Source organism: Microcaecilia unicolor, chromosome 10, assembly GCF_901765095.1.
Source record: "Microcaecilia unicolor chromosome 10, aMicUni1.1, whole genome shotgun sequence".
Classification (NCBI taxonomy): domain Eukaryota; kingdom Metazoa; phylum Chordata; class Amphibia; order Gymnophiona; family Siphonopidae; genus Microcaecilia; species Microcaecilia unicolor.
Genome location: NC_044040.1, coordinates 40,486,214 through 40,508,052, shown reverse-complemented (window position 1 = coordinate 40,508,052; position 21,839 = coordinate 40,486,214). Strand labels below are relative to the sequence as shown.

The 21,839-nt window shown below is 40.9% G+C and overlaps 1 protein-coding gene across 3 annotated transcripts in view; it reads right to left on the bottom strand.

Annotated features, from left to right (window-relative positions):
• GRAMD4 (GRAM domain containing 4) overlaps positions 1-21,839 on the bottom strand; it is a 139,771-nt gene that overhangs the window by 107,751 nt on the left and 10,181 nt on the right. For 2 of the 3 annotated variants that reach the window (XM_030216854.1, XM_030216857.1), the window contains exon 2: positions 6,979-7,189. In XM_030216854.1, the coding sequence (XP_030072714.1) occupies positions 6,979-7,189 (211 nt within the window). Of the gene's footprint in view, positions 1-6,978; positions 7,190-20,841; positions 20,848-21,839 lie in introns of all 3 variants that reach the window. The other variant, XM_030216856.1, reaches the window with a different exon arrangement.

Below are 21,839 nucleotides of genomic sequence, written 5' to 3'. Positions count from 1 at the left end.
AGGTTCCTCATTACACATGGGATATTGTTGGGAATATGGCATGCATTAGCGGAAGTCTATAGTTCGCAGTTTGAGGCCAGATTATTCCGGGTACCATTTTCCTTAGCTTTCTTCGAGGCTTTCAGGATATGCCAAGAAATCAAGTGGCGGGTGCGGACTTCTGAACAGTCGGGTTACCTTGGAAAGAAATACCCTCCGACTCATGATTCATAGATCTAAGACAGATCAGATGGGCAAAGGGCAAGTGATCACATTAACACAGATGGACTTTCTACCGACATGCCCTGCTGCGAACACTAGGGACTATCTAGCATGGAGGCCCAATGGGAGTGAACCCTTTTTAGTACACCAGGATGGCTCCCCACTTACCCTGTTCCAATTCTCAGCAATGTTACGTAGATGTTTGCAGAGGGAGGGACATAACCCAAATAACTTTGGTACACATTCATTTAGGATAGGGGCTGCCACCTGTGCAGCAGCCGAGGGTTTCCCACCAAAATCTATCAAGAGGATAGGTAGATGGAAATCGGAGACGTATAAAGTGTACATCAGGGATGAGTTTACCAACAACCATGGGTCTTTTTGATGCTGATGACCAAACATCTATTTTATATTTCAGGGGTTGACTGTGGGACAAAAAGTGTGTGGACTGTCGGACACTCTTTGTCAAATAGGCTGCTCGCCGAGCCAAGACCTTATGGACCCACCTGGGTTTGGCTCCCAAGGGCTTTAGAGTGCATTGGATGGGAGTTGGAGGTATGAGATGGGCGCAGCTGGTCCCATTCCTCCAGCACAGAGCGGCCGATTTGGCCCCCCCCCCCCCTCTTGTGATACATCTAGTAGGAAACGATCTGGGAGCACAGTCTTGCATTGAATTGGTGCAAGCAGCTAAGTTTGATTTGTCCGTCATATTACAACATTTTCCCCATACCCTAATGATATAATTCCCAGATTGTGTCACAAACAATGGAGATTATGGGGCAGACCTAGAAAAAAGCTGAACAGGCAAATTGCAACCTGGGTTATGCGAATGGGTGGCTAACAGGTGACACATACATGGACTGAGGAACTATGCCCCAGGTACAAATAAGTACCTGTATACAATATGTAAGCCGCATTGAGCCTGCCATGAATGGGAAAGCGCAGGGTACAAATGTAACAAAAATAAATAAATAAATATGCGAAGGGTTCTTTTGGAAGGATGGAGTGCACCTGTCCGATATAGGAAATGATCTGTTCAATAATGATCTACAGAACGCACTAGAGGATGTGTTTTTGGCACAACTGGCCGCAGCCAATGGGTAGGGGCCTGGGGCAAGTAATTCTACCCCGGGCTGGTGGTGGGTGTACCCAAGCCTGATGGAGATAAGCTAGGCAGCTGCGCTTACGGTTGAGCCCCCTTGCTGCGTGGCAGGGAGCTCTGGTTACTGTTTGGGTCAGTCTTGCTAATGGTGACGGACTGTATTGGCATTTAAAGCTGGAAAGCTTTGGTTGGCTTGGGTACACTCAGTGCAAGTTTTGGTTGTATTTAAATAAAGCTGCGGCCAAGTTGTTGCCATGTTCATAAAAGCCTTTGAGTCCTGTTTTTATTTATGCCATCACAAAGTCTTTGGCGGGCACGAGACCTGCCTATGTTATCTCCTGCAGGAGAACAATGAATGCAAACAACTCTTGGAGGAGACGGGTGATAAGAGGGCTGGCCTCCAGAGTCCTTTAACACATCAACCTCCACAGCAAAGCAGCTTCAGACTATCTTTAGCTTCTTCTCAGTGCTGCCAGACAGTAATCAACAGCACAAGAAAGGAATGCTACAGGGCTATATCTCCAGCACCCAGCCTCTTTATGTCTTGATAACACAGCAAGAGAAGGAAATATTATAGGATTTCCTCCCCCCACAACTCAGTCTGCCCAGTATCACTCCTGGTGCAGTGTCACAGACCCCAGTTCATCTCTGGCTCTCCCCTTTCTTCAAGTCTGTTACTGCTCATCTCCCCCACCTCCCCTGGAAAGCCACTCCATGCACTCATCCCCCTTTCCATGGCGATATATTTTCTGACATGGCTCTTGAGACTACCCTCTCATACTGTGATTTGGATATTTATATTTTTTGCAGGTCAGCAGCACCAATATACTGGGTTTCAAGACGTCTAGATAATTTAAAGTTTATTATCGTGCAGTGAAAAGAAATTGCAGAATCATAAAACCATTTCCAAATATTTAAGCAAAATGAAGACAGCAAGATACATATGGTGAATTATTTATAGTCTCCACACAAACACTCAGCTTGTTTCACAGATGATCTTATGCAAGGAGGATGGGAGGGTGTTTGTGGAGAGGTGTGGACAAAGGAGTAAGAGGGGTGGAAGGCAGAGGACACCTGCTCACAGTGTCAAACACTCATTCATTTCTACAGAGATTCTGCTCCAGGCTAGGCTAGCATTGTTGGCAGAGATCTGGGAACCTCCCCAGGCAGTGGTCACTTATCCTTTGGTCTCTGTAACAAGGGTAGGTTTCAGATGCAGCATCTTTGGGGGAACAGGGCCTGACCACCCCACTACTGCTGAAGCTCTTTCTTAATCTGTCCATGTCTGTCCTTGCATCTGCAAACACACATGCATACAGGTGGATATACAGACAAGACAGAGTTTCAGTAATATGTTCTCTTGTTTAATGTGAAACACACTTAAAATCTCAAAATAATCCTCTTTGTAAGATAGATGGTTGGTACTTTGTGTGTGTGTGTGGGGGGGGAGAGATGCCCAGATTTTATGAACCTCTACTCAACACTGAATATTTAACTGCACAGTACACAGGGCTTTCTTTGAAGGGGTACAGAGTACAGGCACCTTTTCCATCGTCTACTAAAATCGACCCATAGACCCCAAGATTTAATAAAAGAGCTCAGGCTCTACACATCAATTCTGCCTTGTCATAGATTGTGACTGGTTGCAGGGCTGTTGTGGGGTGGGTGATCACCTCCCACCCCTGAAGAGCAGCCTAGCGTTTGAGTACCAGCAACTGTTTTGCTAGAAAAAAAACACACTGACAGTACAGTACTCTATTATGCTAATCAATCCACATGTAAAGAAGTGCAGAGTGATGCATTTGAGAGTAAAAATCCAAGAAAGCTCTATGTCTTAGGAGGTGAGGGGGACCTTGGGGTGATGGTGTCCGAGGATCTTAAAGTAACAAGGCAGTGGCCGTAGCCAGAAGGATGCTAGGCTGCATTGAAAGAGGCAAAACCAGCAGAAGGTGCGGATAACCCCTGTACAAGTCATTGGTGAGGCCCCACCTGCAGTACTGATGTGGTTGAGAGAAAAGCAACAAAAATGGTATGGGGTTTGCACCAAAAGATGCATCTGAAGAGACTGGAACACCTGAATATGTATACCCTAGAGAAAAGGAGGACAGAGGAGAAATGACATAGATGTTCAAATACTTAAAAGGCATTAATACAGAAACAAATCTTTTCCAGAGAAAGAGAAACAGTAAAACTAGAGGATATGAATTGAAGTTGTGAGGCAGCAAAAATAAGAGTAATGTCAAGAAATTCTTTTTCACAGAGATGGTGGTCAAAGACCAGAATGCACTCCCGAGAGAGGTGGTAAGACAAAAACGGTGACAAAATTCAAAATGGCGTGGGATGAATACAAAGGATATCTAATTAGAAAATGGACGGTATAAAAAAAAAACTAAACAAATGGCTGAATGTGTGTGGATGTGTCAAGTGGCACTTAGATGGTGAGACTTTGGCTGTGCTGAACTAGGGCTGGTGCCAGGCAGACTTGTGGAGTGTGTCCCATATGTGGCAATCTGATTTAGGATGGGCTGGAAAGGGCTTCAATAGCAACTACAGTGCTGGACAGACTTTTACAGATTGTGTCCCACAAATGACAAAACAGACTGGCGTGGGCTTCGACAGTAACTCTAGTAGTTGGAACTTAAGGATAGGGCCGGCAGACTTCTATGGTCTATGTCCCCGAAACGCCAAAGACTGACCATGGTCAAGTATTTTACATCACTGTTGATTTAATCATGAATTGATAACAAGTGTGGCAGCTGGGCAGACTGGATGGACCATTCACTTACTATGTTACATCAAACGAGTATCAAAGTGCCGTTTTATTTTTTCCAACCTAAGAGAACGTTAGAAAACCATTATCTGTAGAGTCGAGAATGCCTGTTCTCCTGGGGACAAACTTAAACAAGAACAAATGTGGCACTGGGGGTAAAAAAAAATCAGGTAAAAGAAGAGTTTATAAACAGGAGAGAGAGTTCCAGATGTTGCAGCATAGAAACACAGAAGCTAGGGAACCACTCTTTTCAAAACTGCCTCTCCAGGTCATAGACAAAGATATAAGCAAAAAACGGTTGGAAATCATTCTTGGAAGACTGCTACACATGCTAGTCCCACTGAACACACCCCTCCCCCTTGCTGTCACAGCTCCTAATCCAGCTTGCTGTCTCTTAGAGGGTCAGATGTGGATATCATTTCCTTTGTTGTAAATTCTTCTATGACTGAACATTAATAAAGGGCAATTCTATAACTGTGCGCCAGTGGTTAGGTGCTACATTCATGTATGAATAGCGCATTAATTGCAACTTACGCGAACACTTGCCCTAAGCACTCATCCATAAGGGCATGCGCAAGTGGCAATGCGCACATCTGCAAAGGGCCTTACCTCCCACCAACGCACGCACCTTTTAGAATACAAGATGCATGTGCCCATTTATGCCCACCGTTCACGTGCCATATGCGGGTGCATGTACATTTTGGCAAGCCAGTACCAGTTTGCACCAATAATCTATAATGGAATCTGGGTGCCCAAATGTAGGTACCAAATTCTAGAATAGCCACCTTTGGTTGACCTCTGTGGTTTGCTATAGTTGCTATGTGTACTACACAGGGGCATAGCCAGACGTCTCATGGTGGGAGGGGGCCAGAACCTGAGGTGGTCTGCCGCCCTGCCGCTCCCCGCCCAATGCCGCAGCAAATAACTTGGCTGGCGGGGGTCCACCCCGCCAGCTGAAGCCTTGTCCAACTGGTGCTGGACAAGGCTTCAGCTGGCAGGGGTTGGGGACCCCTGCCAGCAAAACCAGGGGCCCAGAGGAAGTTGGGGGGGGCCATGCCCCAGTGGCCCCACGTAGCTACACCACTGGTACTACATACTAAAGGTGGAGAAGCACAATACCTGTTGCTGTGGGATAGGCATCCACTGGTTAAACCATAAAATCCATCCTTTGCCATCTCTTATCAGTGACATCGAATGGTTTATCACCACACTTGGATTCATTTACCATTATTCTTTTCAAACAAAATGGAATCAAACTGTCCTTTCCCCTCCTGATCTAAGACACACAAAAAGGCAACAAAGGGATGGGATTCGATATACTGCCTTTCTGTGGTTACAATCAAAGAGGTTTATTTTGTACCTGGGGCAATGGAGGGTTAAGTGACTTGCCCAAAATAACAAGGAGCTGCAGTGGACATCTAACCCAGTTCCTCTGGTTCTGAGGCCACTGCACAAACTGTTAGGCTACTCTTCCATTTCAGAGCCATGACATTTGGCAATGCAATCACCTCGGCATCTTAACACCCTGCTGATTCCCCCATATACCATCCCCTTCAACTCTAGATGTCGTGGGAATCTGGACCACCTCAGTCAGAATGTGGCGGTGTCATTCAGGGAGGCTAAAAAAAACAGACTTTTCCACTGCAGGTGCATATTGTCTTCATGTTCATAAAATTGATGCACTTGGAAAACACAATATTAGTGCAAGGTCAGAGTTGAGGCTAATGAAAGGTATTTGACTGTAAAAATAAATCTTCTTGGACTGCACAATTTAAAAGGCCACTAATAGTGTTGAGTGGCTGACGTACACTGTACAGCTGTAGCACGGAAGCAGAGATGCACAGTTACTAGGGATGTACAAACTGCCAAAATGTTTGGTTTTTGGTTCAGGATTTTTCCTGATTTTCAGAGACGTTTGGTTAATTTCATATATTCATCCATGTCTGCTGGTAATCTGACAGGTTTCATGGGTTATGATTCTCTTGCACCTGAATTACTGCATCATCATTTGATCTGAATTATTTTAATACCACAGACTTATTAACCACTTACAAGTCCTCCAAAAAGAAAAATTAAACAAAATTTGGTTATGGGAGGTTCCAAGTGGAAGAGAGCGACTTTTTATTTTACTTAACTTCATCGACTATCACAGCTGCAACAGTTCAAATTTTCAGCGTTTAAGACCTTATAAGGCTTTGTGACTGTCTATTAGGAGATCATCTTATAAGAACAGCAATTTTTCCTTGTACTGAAATTGACCAACATGGCATGCAAATAATTTTAGAGATCTGGATGACTAAAATTAGAGCAAGGATTTCACAACAAAGCATCCTATTATGCATTTAACTACCATACTCTTGAGCAAATCAAAACTTCTTGGGTGTTTTTCTAAGTTGGAACGGACATGACAGCTTAACTGGAATTTATAAAAGGCAGTCAAATGCATATAGGATGCTTTGTTGTGAAATCCTTGCTCTAATTTTAGTCATTCAGATCTCTAAAATTATTTGTATGCCATGTTGGTCAATTTTAGTACATGGAAAAATTGGCTGATCTCAATTTCCAGTGTCAGGCTTTTCTTCATTGATGGTTTTTCTGGGAAGGGAGAAAAGAGGCAAATGTGATCATGGACACCACTGGTGCCACAGCGTGATCATCATTTTGCCTCACACAGTGTCACAGACTAGGAAGTGTGGGGAGTCAAAAAAATGGTTGGTTTGGCTCCATCAACCAAAAGGGTGCTCCACTGCCCCTGCTGGAAGCAGAAACCTGAGGCAACTCAAATGGGCTGCTTGGAGGCTCTTTGTGTTTTCACATGTTATAAAGTGATTTTATTATGTTGCCCAAGCACAGGTTTGCTTATTTATTCCACAAAGAAAAACTAGTAAGCAGATAGAATACTTACAGGGTCTTTGAGCTCCTCGTTGTCTCTGAGTGACGTTCGAGGCATTTTCAGTGGGATTTCATCGCCACATTCAGTATCAGAAGCATTTGGAGACTCTGCTAAGTCGAGGAATTCATCTCGCTTGTGACCTCTAAACCTGATTTTGTCTAACCTCTTTAGCATGTTCAGCACTGAACTCTTTTGCTTTACTTTAACATGTCGGTTGCAGTTCCTGTGGAAGACAAAAAACAGAAATAACAATTTTACTAAACGGATTTTAGGATCACTCAAAACCACACAATTAGAAACACTTGCAAATGGGATCCTAGCAATACACTGAATCACAGGGTAAAACCAGTATTGTGCAAGATTTCCAAACTACACCAGCACTCAGTTTTAGCCATATGAATTGTATATTCAGTCACTCTTAAAATTCTGTGCAGTTTCCTTCCTTAAAACTGCCCCGACTCTCCTGGAGAAGCCATGTTAGCAAGCATCACATGCTTTCTTGTTCACTGGATGCAGTGGATCTGCATCTTTGAGGCTAGAAATAGCATCATACGCTCCACAAAACAAGCGAGTCTTATCCTGGTAAAGTGATGTGTGTGGCAAAAGCGGCTCCCAGAGCAATTAGAGAAAGAACTGCTCAACTGTGAGGCAGCAGTGGCACAGATGGAGGCTGAGTAATATTACAGAGTGTATTGCACTGGATAGTGTGTTATTCAGCTAGTCTTCCTGTTGCCTACAAAACTCAAAACGTAACTCAAAGTCCCTACACAAACCTTTTCTGTCTTCTTTCTTTTAAAATGACACTTTGAGGTCATGTATTGTCAACCCGATTTAATCTGTAGACCAGTGATGCTCACTTTTAGCCCAATTTCATATGATATATTTACAAAATGTTAGATCTCAGAATCTGAACAGTTTGTTAAAAAAAAAGAAAACGAGAGGTCCCATCAAGTTTGCACCTCTTCCAATGCCCAATGACTTCTTTTTAAAAATGGCAATCCAAGGAGGTGGCAAAACAATTAAAATAATGTGAAGCAATTTAAATAAATAAATAAAAATAAGGGCCCATAGTTCACCTTAGAGCTGCTGCCTTGCATTTAGCTATAGCATCTTTGCAAGCATCTTATTTCTTTTACTTTATTCATGAAAAAATAAAAAGCACACACAAAATCAAACACATAAAACCTAAAAATTCATGTGTATAAAGTTTATTTCAAATATTTGTGTGTGTGTGTAAACTCAATCAAATGTCTGAAAACGAACACAAAATTCTTTGCCATGTACATCCCTTCATTTACTGATTTTGTTTTTTAAATCTACATCAAATAGATTTTATGCTATACCTATACCTACTAAGGATAGGCTGTCATTTGCAATGACGTGGAAAATGTCAAAATGACGTATCCCACACTAAATGTCGTTAAAACCCCAAATTGAGCAGAACAACATGAGCAGTCTTGTTTGTTTACTGATAATGGTGCACACTCTTTCCCAATAGTGCTCCTACTGCACATGTGCGAACCAACGCACATGCACTATCGGGAAGAGTGTGCCCATGTCCCCGAATGGGGTGCACACTTTGCTCCCTTGACCAAAAAAAGGGGTCAATAAAAACAAATCGAAATGAACATCAATGTGCCCCCCCTCCATTAGCAAAATTTTTCCTCTACTACCTTTTTTGCAGATTTTACTAGCTGTTACCTTCTCAGTCTTACAGGGTACACACCTGTTTCAGTTGCCATTTTCTCAAAAGACCAAAATGAGACTAAGAAGGGGGAGGGCGAAGAACCTTCCTGAGGAGTCTACTGAAATAGCCATATACATATCATTAAATCATCATTGAAATACAAAGAATGTTTCAGTGCATACAACTAGAAATCTTATATACCATTTCCACCTTGAGCTCCGTACGGTTGACAGATAAAAACCATCAAATCAGTGGAAGTAAGTATCAATTCACATCAAAACTAGACAACAAGGTCAACAAAAATACTTGCTAGAACAGCCAAGTTTTCAGGAGTTTTCCAAATTTAAAATAATGCTGTTCACACCTCAAAGATGTTGGCAAAGAATTTCATAAAAATGGGAAAGCAGTACTAAACAACTTCTTTCAAGCAGAGGACAAACAGGTAAAGGATGTAGAGGAAAGCATAAAACTTATTTGAGTGGATCAACCTTTGAGATCTTTGGCCAAAATTAGGCCCAGATGCATCAACCAAACGTAAAAAAATCTAACACGTAAAAGTGCTTACCGAATTTGAAAAAACGAAGAATGCACAAAAAAAAACAAGTCGCACATGTTCAGTGCGGTAGTGTAAAGTACAATGCATTACAGATTCGTAATCCCCGTCGGTAATCGGCCCCTAAAACATGCGCAGAGCAGCCAAGCGTTATGCTGGCTGCTCTGCGCATGCCACAAACGTCAACACAAACGTATTAAACCTAAGTAGGTTGCTTACGTCAGACAGGGGCGCACGAGGGGGGGGGATTGGGACATGCGAGCGTTTAGCTCTGTGATCCCAGCAGGAGAGTGCAGTTGAAGATGTCCTCCTCAAGATTCCAAAAAGGACGTCCTTCATAAACCCCCTTTAGCTCAGCAGAGAGACCTGGGCCCGCCCCCAGATGGGAGAAACAGAGGAATGGAGGGGGACCGGGGCAGCTTAAAGTTGTTTACAGAACCTGGGAAATTGGCTTCAGAGGAGAGCAGAGTGTTAATTTTCAAAGCTGTGGGAGAAGGAGAAATAGAGAGAGGAAGGGGGCTGTGGCTGCTACAGTTTTGAGTTTTCTTTTGATTTTTTTTTTAATACAGGGGGAAGCGGGGAGCCACGTGTTTGTGTGGGCTTTTTTATTTTCAAACATGCAAGCTCGGATTTTTATGCTGCAGGGAGAAGCGGGGAGCAGTGTCTGTTTGACAGCTCAGGCCTTAACGACAGCTCTGAGCTGACGTTAAATATTTCAAGGTAAATGATTCGGTGCATTTGTCGGTATGGTTAGTGCATTCCGATTCGCCCACATTTCAATGGTAGTTATTCGTCTGCATTCCGTTTTCGTTAGCTGCTAGCATCGTCGGAAAATGGCCTTTAATGCATGCCACGGTTGAAAATTTCTTCGTTAAAGGGTCGTTAAAGTTTAGTGCATCTTGCCCTTAATGTCATGTAATTGTGAGTTGCCTCATAAAGCAACTTGAAAACAAGACACAAAATCTTAAAATCAATACGGGTCTGAAGAGGAAGTCAGTGTTCCATTAGGAGCAGAGTTGAGCTGTCAAATTTAGTTTTATTTTGAATTAATCTGGCAGCCATGTTTTGCAAAAGCTACAGTCTGGCCAGATGCGTTTTGCTGCACCTCAAATAGGAGTTGCAATAATCAAGTCTAGAGAACACAAAACCATACACTAGTAGTTTCTGCAAACAAGCAACAGAAAAATAAGCTCTGACGCAAAAAAAAAAACCACAATTTGCTAAAAACTGATGGCATTAGCTGATGAACCTGGGAGGACCTCAGGGATCAACACACAAACAGGAGATACCTCTATGTCAGAAAGTCACAGTAGGCCAAAGTACAGGCTGGACAAGCACGAATCCAACAATCCTTTATTAAAGCAGATATGAAGGTCAAGGTACTTAGCAATGCTTATGATTATTTTTATTATTTGTTGGTATTTGATCATCATTTATTAGTTGTTTTTATTGATATATTTTTTTAGATATTTATTGTTAAAAATCTTTTCTATTTATAGAATTAATAATTTGACCCCTGATGTAGGCGTCAGGTCCCTTCATATCTACATTAATAAAGGATTGTTGGATATCTCCAGTGTTGGATTCGTCCTTGTCCAGCCTGTACTTTGGTCTCCTGGGAGGACCTCTCCAGATCAGAATCTATCCACATAGATAAACTGTGTAATTTAGAATGTAGGGGTAACAACATCAAGTGGGGCAGGGCACTTTTTTCCCTCCAATCCACAGCACAGCTGTTTTATCCACATTCAAATGTAACAAATGATCATTCATCCAAGACAAAGTTCCTTGAAAACAAAAATCCATAAAATCCAAAGTAACCTGTAAGGAAGACAACATTGGAAACAAAATTTGATCATCATCTGCATAGACAGGCAAGCCCAAATCCTGAAGTAAAACACCTAAAGAACTGAAAACAAAACATGATAACGGGTGGGAGAAAGAGGGGATCCCTGTGTGACCCCGCACCTAGGAGACCAGAAATTAGACAGTTTTTGTGATATCTTGAATACGAACGACTTTTCAGAAACCTTAAAACAATGACTGGACAAGGCCAGACAAACCATTATGGTCTAATTTTAACGAAAGCAAATCAAGTAAGTACCTGTATATAATTGTAAGCCGAATTGAACCTGCTATGAGTAGGAAAGCGCGGGGTACAAATGTAACAAAAATGAAGGAAAAGGAATGAGACACATATACAGGTACTTATTTGTACCTGGGGCAATGGAGGGTTAAGTGACTTGCCCATAATCACAAGGAGCTGCAGTGGGAATCAAATCCAGTTTCCCAGGATTAAAGTCTGCTGAACTAACCACTAGGCTAACTCTAAGACACAAGACCAAGTGTCCCTTTTTTAAGTTTAATAGCTGTTCTTTGTTTTTGTTAATATTTGGCTACCATTTTTTTTTTTTTGAGAATAGAGGTCAAACATTGATCCCTATATTCCAACTGTGAGCAGACACCTTGTTCCGTAGACGGGCCAAAGAAATAACAAAAGCACTTTTTCAACTTGCAAACGGACCAGGTCAAAGCTTAATCGAGGACTGAACAAACCTAGCACCAAGTCCGCATGGTGTTAAAGTTTCCCCAGACTGCCTGGAATTTGAGACCCTTGGGTTTTTTCCTGCCACTGCCAAACAGCAGTCTGCCTCATGTGGCTCTTACTACGTTTGAGTCACACTGTGCAAGAATCCTCAGACTCGTTTTCAGAGTTTCAACACCTACTGTACACCACTTCATTTTCCTGTCAGTGTATACTACCAGAACTGGAATGCAGAAATACTGAAAGGGATCCAGACGACCCTGAAACAGAAGCCTCTGGCCCTCCTGTGGTGGTCATTTAATGCCCGTTATGACATACGAATTACACCTTTGGGGAATGCTGCAATAATTGTCATCTATAATTTGGCATCTTTCTCAGGGGTTTTTTCTTTGCTTGTTTTCAGTGAGCTCCTTCCCTTTTTTTGTGCATTCAGGGCTTGTGACACAGAACATACTGTATTTTTCCCCTCTTAATTTTGGATATAAATTGTTCTCTGTTTATTCCATTGCTTTTCTGTATTCTAAGCACTGATCTTGAAAATAATTTAAAATGCAAAATTATAGAAAGGAAACCTAAAGGGTGACACATTCCTTCCCTAACAAACTTTTCCACAATCATATTGAAGTCTAACTAACCTAGGATACGCTCTCAAATACAAGCTCAATCTGTTCATTAATTCTAGCTGGATATAATCAAGCACACTAATGAGCAGTGACATGCATTTCTTTACTACAGGTCCCATTTTAGGCAGAGGAGGCCATTTACTACATTTTGAGCCTCAATGGCCTCAGAGTACTTTAGCAAATCTAGCCCTTGTCTACTGATAGTAGGCCACAGACAGACAAATCAACACGATTTCTACTTTGTACAAGAACACAAAAATTAACAAAAATTAAAAAAAAAAAAAGTGTTTCAAAAATCACTTAAATAGTCCAGGCGAGCAGCTGTTAAGATCTGTAGTTAGGAATAAGCCAGCGAGGAGCTGTTAAAATCTGTAGTTAGGAATAAGCCAGAGAGAAAAAAGTAGTCCCACCTCATACCCATTCCTAACACTGCAGCATACGGTTAATCTGCTGAAAAGATTGAAAACAGCTAGGTCAATCAACAAACTGAGCTGGTAAACACAAACACAGCAGGCATCAGTCGCACACTGCCTGTTCTAAATTGCACCCCTCAGACTCCAAAGCCACACAGAAAGGATGGACCAGGTGCTCAACACAAGTGACTAGCATGGATGTCTCCTGTGACCACTGGAGTGCACAGTAGGAGTGATGGACTAACTCCAGGAAGAAACACTGTGACCCTCCTGGGCTAAGGAACAGAGAGAAAGGGGATCTCTAACAAGGGGACCGATGCAGTAAACTGTGATTTGTTTTATTTTATAACAGCATTTATATCCCACATTTTCCAATCAGGTTTGGTTCAATTGAAGAGAGAAAGAGGCTAGACTACATTTTGAAAAATTGAAGTTACAAATGATTATACTTAGAGGGTTTACGGCAAAGGGATCAGAGACAAATAGTACAATGATAAAATTAGGACAGGGCCGTATAGCCTAGATAAAGTAACTACAAAGGAGTTTGATATTGGGAGTCTGGGTAAGGTGATGAGGAAGGTATAATTGGCTAAGACAGGGATGAAGGGGAAACAATCTGTATTTCGTATAAAGTCAAACTGTAGGAATTTTGTAAAAAGTCTGATGATGGGCCTTATGAAATATGGTATGTTAGTCTTTATCGTCGTCGAGGTAGAATTTTCTGAATAGGAATGTCTTGAGTTTTAGAAAATTGGCGCAAAAAGTTAAGGACCTTAAAGACTGATGGTGCTTCGGTGCAGTGGTTTACTCTAGATTTTCCCGCAGTAGGCTTGTGGCCCCTTGCACCCTGTTCCTCCCTCCCCTGACAGGGAAATGTTTGTAGGGTTGGGCGTGTCTGGAGAGAGTGGGGGTAGGGTGGGGAGGGCATTGGGGCCCACCAGGTTATCTGAGAAGTACAACACTTTACTTCGGATGTCCTTTTGCTTCTGTGCTGTATTTTAACACCAGCTCTGAACTGGCATAAAGACACAATGTTAAGGGAAGCGTGAAAAACTGTGCAGAATTCTACTGCAGGTTTTTTTTCTCTCACATCTGAAACTTTTCCAGGCTATAGAATGAAGCTTCATTCTACAGCCTGGAAAAGTTTCAGATTAAAGAAAACTTTATGGACACTTCCACTGGACCTATAACAAGTTTTGACGAAGTCAGAAGGATTCTGGTGTCCCAATATAGTGAAAGATAATCCATATGACATCTGGTGGAAAATCAGCAATGATGGACAATATCGACACTATTTAAGATCAAAATGGGACAATAAATACGATATACGATAGGACATGTCAAGATAGTTATATAAGAAGGTCCAGTTGATGTGCGATGATCTATATGTGCAATAATAAGATGTTTTAATGATTTATTAGAGAAGTATATCAAATTGATGTGGATGAATGAAAGATTGAGTGTGCAAGTGATCCATTTTATTGGATTTGTGATATATAAATATAAAAAATTTTTGAGACAATAAAGTTTTTTTTAAATTCAATAAGAAAACGGTTGTCTTCAATATTCAGTGTATTTGTAATGCAACCAATTAAAGATTTAAACCTATAAGTTAACATTATATATATATATATATATATATATATATATGCAATATTGACCTGACATATCTATGAATGTATTTTTGGTTACATGTTTTTGATTGTTCTCCTGATGATTTTGTTTTTCATTTAGATTGGTTTTTATTTAGAACTGTTTTAGATTTATTTGTTAGGGCTATATATACAGTATGTCAATATTTTTACTATTATCATCATTTATATGCTTTGAAGCATTTTATTTCATGTTGACCACAGTTTTTTTAGATGAAATACATAATTATTAATATTATTATGTTTTTATATTATTTCTTATATTTGTTATTTTGTGTGTTTTATAATTTTAGCCCCCGACGCAGCCCTTTTAGGCGAAACATGGCCTGTGTCGGGCATCGTTTCAGTATATGATACTATTAATAAAGTTTTGATATATTTTTCATTGATCTGCTGTCGTGTGTTCCACATTGGAGTTTGCAGATCGCTTGCCTTGTTGTTTTCCAGAATTGAAATACTGACATTTTCTGAGAATTTTTTTGCCTCTGCTCAGTACAATGTAGCAAATGCTCCAGGCTAAGGGTGTCACTAGCCTCTCCAGAAGCACAGATCAGAAAGTGTTAAAATTACAATCATGATGCAGGCTGGGTTCCTGTGCTTTTTGATGCACTCTCAACACTGACAGCAGTTACCAGGCCTTTTCAACTAAATTCTCTTAAGTGCCCCAGAGCTACAGAATATGAAGACGGAGTGCATGAAAGCCTCTTTCACTGGGAAAGAACATAGATTAGCATTTTCCGAGCACAGCACTGTCACTGTCCCACGCCAGAAGGAATATCTCAGCCCGGACACCATTGTGTTTCACACACACAAACTGTAGAGAGAATGACATTTTAGTTCAATTAGGTGGCGGAGAAAACACAATGAATATGTTTGTATTCTTTCCTTGTGAAACCCAATGTCATCACTAGAAAAAGATTCAGCACCCATTTACCTCTATATATGGTTTTTCTTCCATCATTTGGACTAGGGGACACACAGATTTACTCTGTGTAAAATTTTACCTGATGGGTTCGCATTACTTATTATGGTCAGATCTGATAGCCAATGTTTACATCCCCCTTCCCCCACCGATGCTCCTTGTGACAAGTCGTTTATCTGTTGTCATCTGTTACCCACTTAGGTTGTCAGCTCTTTATGGGGAAGGGGACTCATAATATTAGCTGAAATACTGAGAATGTTGTAGGCTGCCTTGGGCATTAAATTGGAAGAAGGCTAAATTTATATATATACATATATATATAGGCTTGATAAATCTGATAAAACAAATCACATGAGGATAACATTCTGAACTTCTAAAATACTGCATAATACACGGAAGATCAAAATTCTTGTAACAAACCGCTCTCACTCTGGCAGGTTCTGCCTTCAAACACTACAAAATACTGCAATTAAGATACAAATCATGTCTCTCCCTTATTTCAGCAAATACCACTGGCCCCCCACTGAGCAAAGAATCATTCATAAGCTCTTAACCCTTACCTTCAAGGCTTTTTGGATGGGTTACCCACAATGCCTAGCTAACCTTACCATTCCTAATTCTCCTAGGTGTTTGTTGCGATCTCTCAATGGCTACCATCTGGGTCCTCCCAACCCTAAACAAGCCACTTTAGAATCTAGCAGACACCATGCTTTCTACTTTGCAGCCCCGTTCTATTGGAACTTCTTCCATCACAACATAAAAACAGAATTGTCCTTAAAAAAAAAAATTCAAACCAGCAATAAAGGCCTGGCTGTTTCATCAAGCATATAATCTCCCATAGGGCTGTTTGCTGCTAGCACCAATGTATCTCGTCTATTCCTTCCCCCTCCCTCTTCTCGCCAACGTTTCTTGTCCTTGCCCTCACCCCAGTCTCCCTTTCTCTTCTACCCTCACTCTCTTTCATTTATTTGGTATTTGCTTTTGTTGGAACGAATGTTTTTACTTTCCTGTCAAATATTATAGTTCTTTTTCTTTCCTTCCTGACATTATAGGCTAGATTCTATATATGGTGCCTGAAAATTCTGTGCAGAAAAAAAATATGCCTAGGCGTATTCTCAATAGTATACCTATATTTTATAGAATAGGCTTAAATTTCTGCAAAGTATATATAATTACGCCGAGCGCCTCTCCACACAACCAAATCGCAGCCATTTACACCATGTTTTACTTGGCATAAATCCAGATGCCTAAATTAGGCGCACAGCAGGTGTATTCTATAATAACGCGTATAGATTTTAGAAATGCCCACACCCCCTTTTCAACTATTAGACTTAGAATGTACACGCGCCATGTTACAGAATATGCTTAGCAAGTTGTGTGCATAAATCTAAATGTCAATTAGTGCTAATAACTGCTTGTTAACATCTAACAGCGCTGATTAGCTAGTTAAACAATTAAGTTACAAATATTGTTATAAAATACACTTTGACTTCCATGCAGAAATTAAAGCATGATATATAGAATCCCGGGGTATATGATTTATTTCACTGTAAACCACCTAGGCCTAGTAGTTAGTTGAGGTGGTATAACAAATTATTTTTAAATAAAGAAACATCTCATACGTTACATAGTAGATGACGGCAGATAAAGGTCTGTACGGTCCATCCAGTCTGCCCAACAAGATGAACTTGTATGTGCTACTTTATATGTATACCTGACCTTGATTTGTCCTTGCCATTTTGAGGGCACAGATCATAGAGGTCTGCCCAGCACTAGCTTTGCTTCCCAATTACCAGTGTTGCCACCCAATCTCCGCTAAGCTTCTGTGGATCCATTCCTCCTGAATAAGATTCCTTTATGTTTTTGCCATGCATTTTTGAATTCCGTTACCGTTTTCATCTCCATCACTTCCCGCGGGAGGGCATTCCAAGTATTCACCACCCTCTCCCGACATTTTTCCTGAGTCTATCACCCTTCAAACTCATTTTATATCCTCCAGTTCTACGAAAATGGGGAAATCTAAGCATTTGTCTTTAATTATATAACTTCTAGCATATCTTTCTATAAAATGCCCAGTAAAAATACATCATGGGCATTAGAAATTCACACAGCACACTGACTGAGACAAACATTTATTATACTTGTGCTACAGAGCAAGTGTGGAGAGACAATCTAATTTATACTCAACATATTTGGAAGTTTACATAGCTGTCTTAGGGTAAACACCTAGTGATGCTTCAAAGGCCTGAAGCAATAGCTCCATCTGTAACAATTCCCACTGGAGGCCATGGAATGGCAGGGAAGGCTGCTGACAATCTGCTCTGATTCCTCTAAGGCCATAAGTAACCCATTAACCAACTGAAATGCACTCACAGCAGGTAACACACCAAAATCACTCACTGTAGCACCAACCCACTCAAACACAAGTTGCAAAAGAGACCATGATCGCCTGATCAGTTTCAGATGTACCACCATGGAAGATAAGGATCTGATAAAGCTAATAAACGAATAGTACAGGAAAAATACTATGAAAATCAGTCAAATATTTTTTAGAACTAAGAAAACTTATTAGCAATTTGTTTCCAGGTTTATTTTTTTTAGGGGTGGGGGGGAGCTGGGCTTTTATTAGTTTTTCTTATACAGTTTTTTTTTTAATTACTATATTCTTTCTCCTCCCTACAGCCAACAGACAAGCTGCTGCTCTAGGCCAAGGTTCAACTTCCTCCTCCCTGCAGCACGGTCCCGGGAGAGGCTCCAGATCTATATTCACACAGCTTTGGACCCAGCAGAGCTGTGATCTTACTTTATGAGTCCAGCAGTGGCTCCATATGGACTCGGGACAGAATTTTCTCCCCTCGGCCTTGGTATGGCTGATGCCTTCAGAGGAGTTTGCAGTCCTTGGCGCCCAAGTCCTGGTAACCGGGGAGGGGAAGGGAGGGAAGAGTTCTAACTCTGAACAGATCTGCATTCAACTTAGGGGTACGGCAGGATAGGGTAAAGAGCCAAGGGAGCAATAGATTAGATAGTAGACGCAGGTCCAAAGAAAAACATTTGAGTATATCCTATTATATCTATCTGTGTCCACAGAGAAAAGCAAGAGAGATTTCTGTCTGCACCATTTTCTTATCTGCTTGGATAAATATATATATGTACCTTATTTGGTTTTCTGCACCTGGCACTGGTAGTAGGATTTTATTACTCAAGTGCTGGCTGTTTAATTTAGCTTCTGAACATTTATTCAAGGGGTGGGGAGGGAGAAGGAAAGCAATGAGCGGAGGAGGGATCAGCTGCAAGACACACACAGGATTACAGAACCCAGTAATACTAGCATTGTGGCCTTTAAAACCTAACTAGTTTGTGTCACTAGCATGTTGGTTCAACATGACAGACCTTTTGGATTTTAAAAACCACATCCCCCTCCGTGTTCATTTTTTTTTTAAGTAACTTTGAAAAATAATCACATATATAAAATAGGAAATAAAACACCTTCCACACTAAAACATTTGCGGGGGGGGGGGGGGGGGGGAAGCAACAGTGCAAAGGTCTTCTACAATACAGTGGTTAGAGCAGCAACCTCAGAACCAGGGAATCATGGTTCAAATCCCACCACAGCTCCTTGTGGCCTTGAGCAAGACACTCAACCCCTCTATTGCCCCAGGTACAAAATTGGATGGTGAGCTCTCCGGATACAGAAAACATACCTACTGTATCTGAATTTAACTCACGTTGAAAAACAAAATCAAGGCAGAGAAAGAAACAAAATTGAAGGAAACCAGAGAACTGACTCCGTATCTAGAAGAGAACAGACAGAATTTAGCATAAATGAAAAAAAGAGAAGCAGAACCCTCAATCAGCGTGACACACACACTTCTTTGATCTGGCCATCTGCAAGGATAACAGATCCTATGCTCGCAAAGCTAGAGATAATTACCATGCTACACGATATAACCAGGAAAAATGGAAGTTTTACATCTCAAAATCCCCTCCCTTTATGGAAAAGTCTGTACCCACCCACACTGAGTGAAAGAAGCTAATTAATAGTGTAGAAATATTTCTAGAACTTAGGGAGTCTTTTACTAAGCCGCAGTGGCATTTTTAACTCGTGGCAGAAATCAGCTGGCGGTAAATGCCAAGATGCCCATTATATTCCTATGGGCGTTTCAGTGTTTACTGCCAGCTGATTTCTACCGGGAGCTACGAGCACTGCCACTGCTTAGTAAACAGAACCCCTTAAAGAAGTTTGCAAGAACCAAGATACAAGCGAATGTCCGAGGCTAATTGATCAACCTGTTGAGCCTCCACTAAGCTCAATTATTTTCTTCTATGGTAAATAGAACATTTTTTTTCAATAAGAAGCAATGTTTCAATACTCTACTTCCAGCAAATATTTTTTGAACATTTCACAAGCAAAGATCACTAGAAAAATGTAATATTTGCTAATTGTATCTTCTTTCAGAACTTCCTCAAACCCTCATTATAGCCCTAAGGATCCATTTTCTTTTAAAAGGCTTTGATCAACCAGTCACTCCAAATTCCCCAGCAGACTAGAATAATCTAATAATGTGTTAGCATAACAAAGGCTTAGTCTGGAATTCCTTATGCAATATAGAAAGCTCATCAAAATTGCCTAGTGACATACATCTCTAGGGTCCCAATCCCTATCCAAATAGAATCAAGCATCACTTTAGGCTTAGATTACCCATTCTAGCTCATGAAAAGTGTGTCTCACATAGCTTCCCCATACGGTTCCAAATCTGCCAAACTAGTTAATTGCAAATCAGATTACGATGTTTCCTCCATTCCAAGAAAACACTTCCTCAGCATAATACAGCTGTGCAAATTCCATCTCCAATGATATGGACCCTAGTGCTTCCCACCATCCACTAGGAATGCACCTGTGGAGGAAGAGAGGAAGGATGCTTTCCTCCTACATGTTGGCTGCTACAAGCAAAGGTTATCTTCAGTTCCACTACCACCTCAAATAATTCACCGTCAACAGAATGCACCAGAAGGGTCATAGAGGACAAAAAAAAAACATGTCCTCACCTTTCCTTCCTCATTGACCACTGTAACAAAAGGGAAGAATACTGCCATGGACCGTCCACATTAATCCAGCAATACTTTCCACTTAATTCTATTACTGAATACGGCATTTTAATCCCTTTTTTCCCATCAGAGTTCTATACATTTCTTTCCCTTAAGGGGACGTATAGCTTCTTGCACCTTGATGCACTCTGCCTGCTTTCCAGGGTCACTATGTTAACAGGTATACAGCAGGGCCGAGGTAGCTTTACGGAAACTGAACTCTGCAAAGAAAAATAACTCATTGCTTAACATTTAACAGCGTTTTCCACCTTTCCACACAATTTCTGTTTTATAAAGGAAAATCAAGCAAAGGGATCAAATGGGTTTTCAGTGACCCCCCCCCCCCCCCCCCCCCCCACACACACACACACACTTATGATCCTGAACTTTGGAACCTTCTGCTGTGTGTACACTTAGAGGAAATATTTTACATTATATACATACCAGATAACCAGTACCTTCTTTCCTTACCTAGAGACACCACACCTTGGAATTAATTCAGCGATCATGTGCTGCAGCGGATTAAACCAGCACTTAAAACTCTAACGAAACCAGTCAGCCAGGCTGAAACATCTGTCAGCACATTATCTACTTTCCCTGCCACAGGGTAAAAACAGATCAGGCCCTGTGAGACCAAACACAGATATAGTAGAGAGATCTGCAGACAAAATCACAGCAAAAGCGAAAAGTTCTGGCGCAATCTGGCAGTTACAACATAGCTGATGCAGATACTCAAGATCTTAGAAAACATTCAGTTCTACTCGGGATGGATGTAACTCACTGTATAATTGTAAAATCTTTACAGAAATAAAGTATTATTAAAAAAACAGAAACAATAAATTATTTATGATGGATCCTAGATGCATGCAGACTTTTAGACTACAGAAGGGAGAGGGAGGGGTTGAAAATGCCTCTAACATTATTTCAAGTTAGATATAGTGATGTGAAAAAGTATTTACCACCCCCCCCCATCCTGATTTTCCTTATTATTGACTACATGTCACACTGAATGGTTTCTGATCTTTAAACAGAATGTAATATTAGACAAAGATAACTTAAGTGAACATATAACACCGTTTATAAATCATTACTTCATTAAAGTAAGTTATCTAACACTCATTATCACCCATGTGAAAAAGCAACTGCCCCCTTACTCACTCAACCAAGTGACTACACTTAAGTGATAATTAGATTCAGCTGATTGAACACAACCAGGCTTGATTGCAATCAGCCCTGTTTAATCTAAACATTATTCACTATACAGTGAACCTTAACATTAGGGTGAAGTAGCCACTACAAGAACACTATGCCACTATCAAAGGAAATTTCAGAAAAGATGGAAAAAAACAAATGGTTTAAATATCTCATTCTGGAAAAGGTTATAAAGCCATCT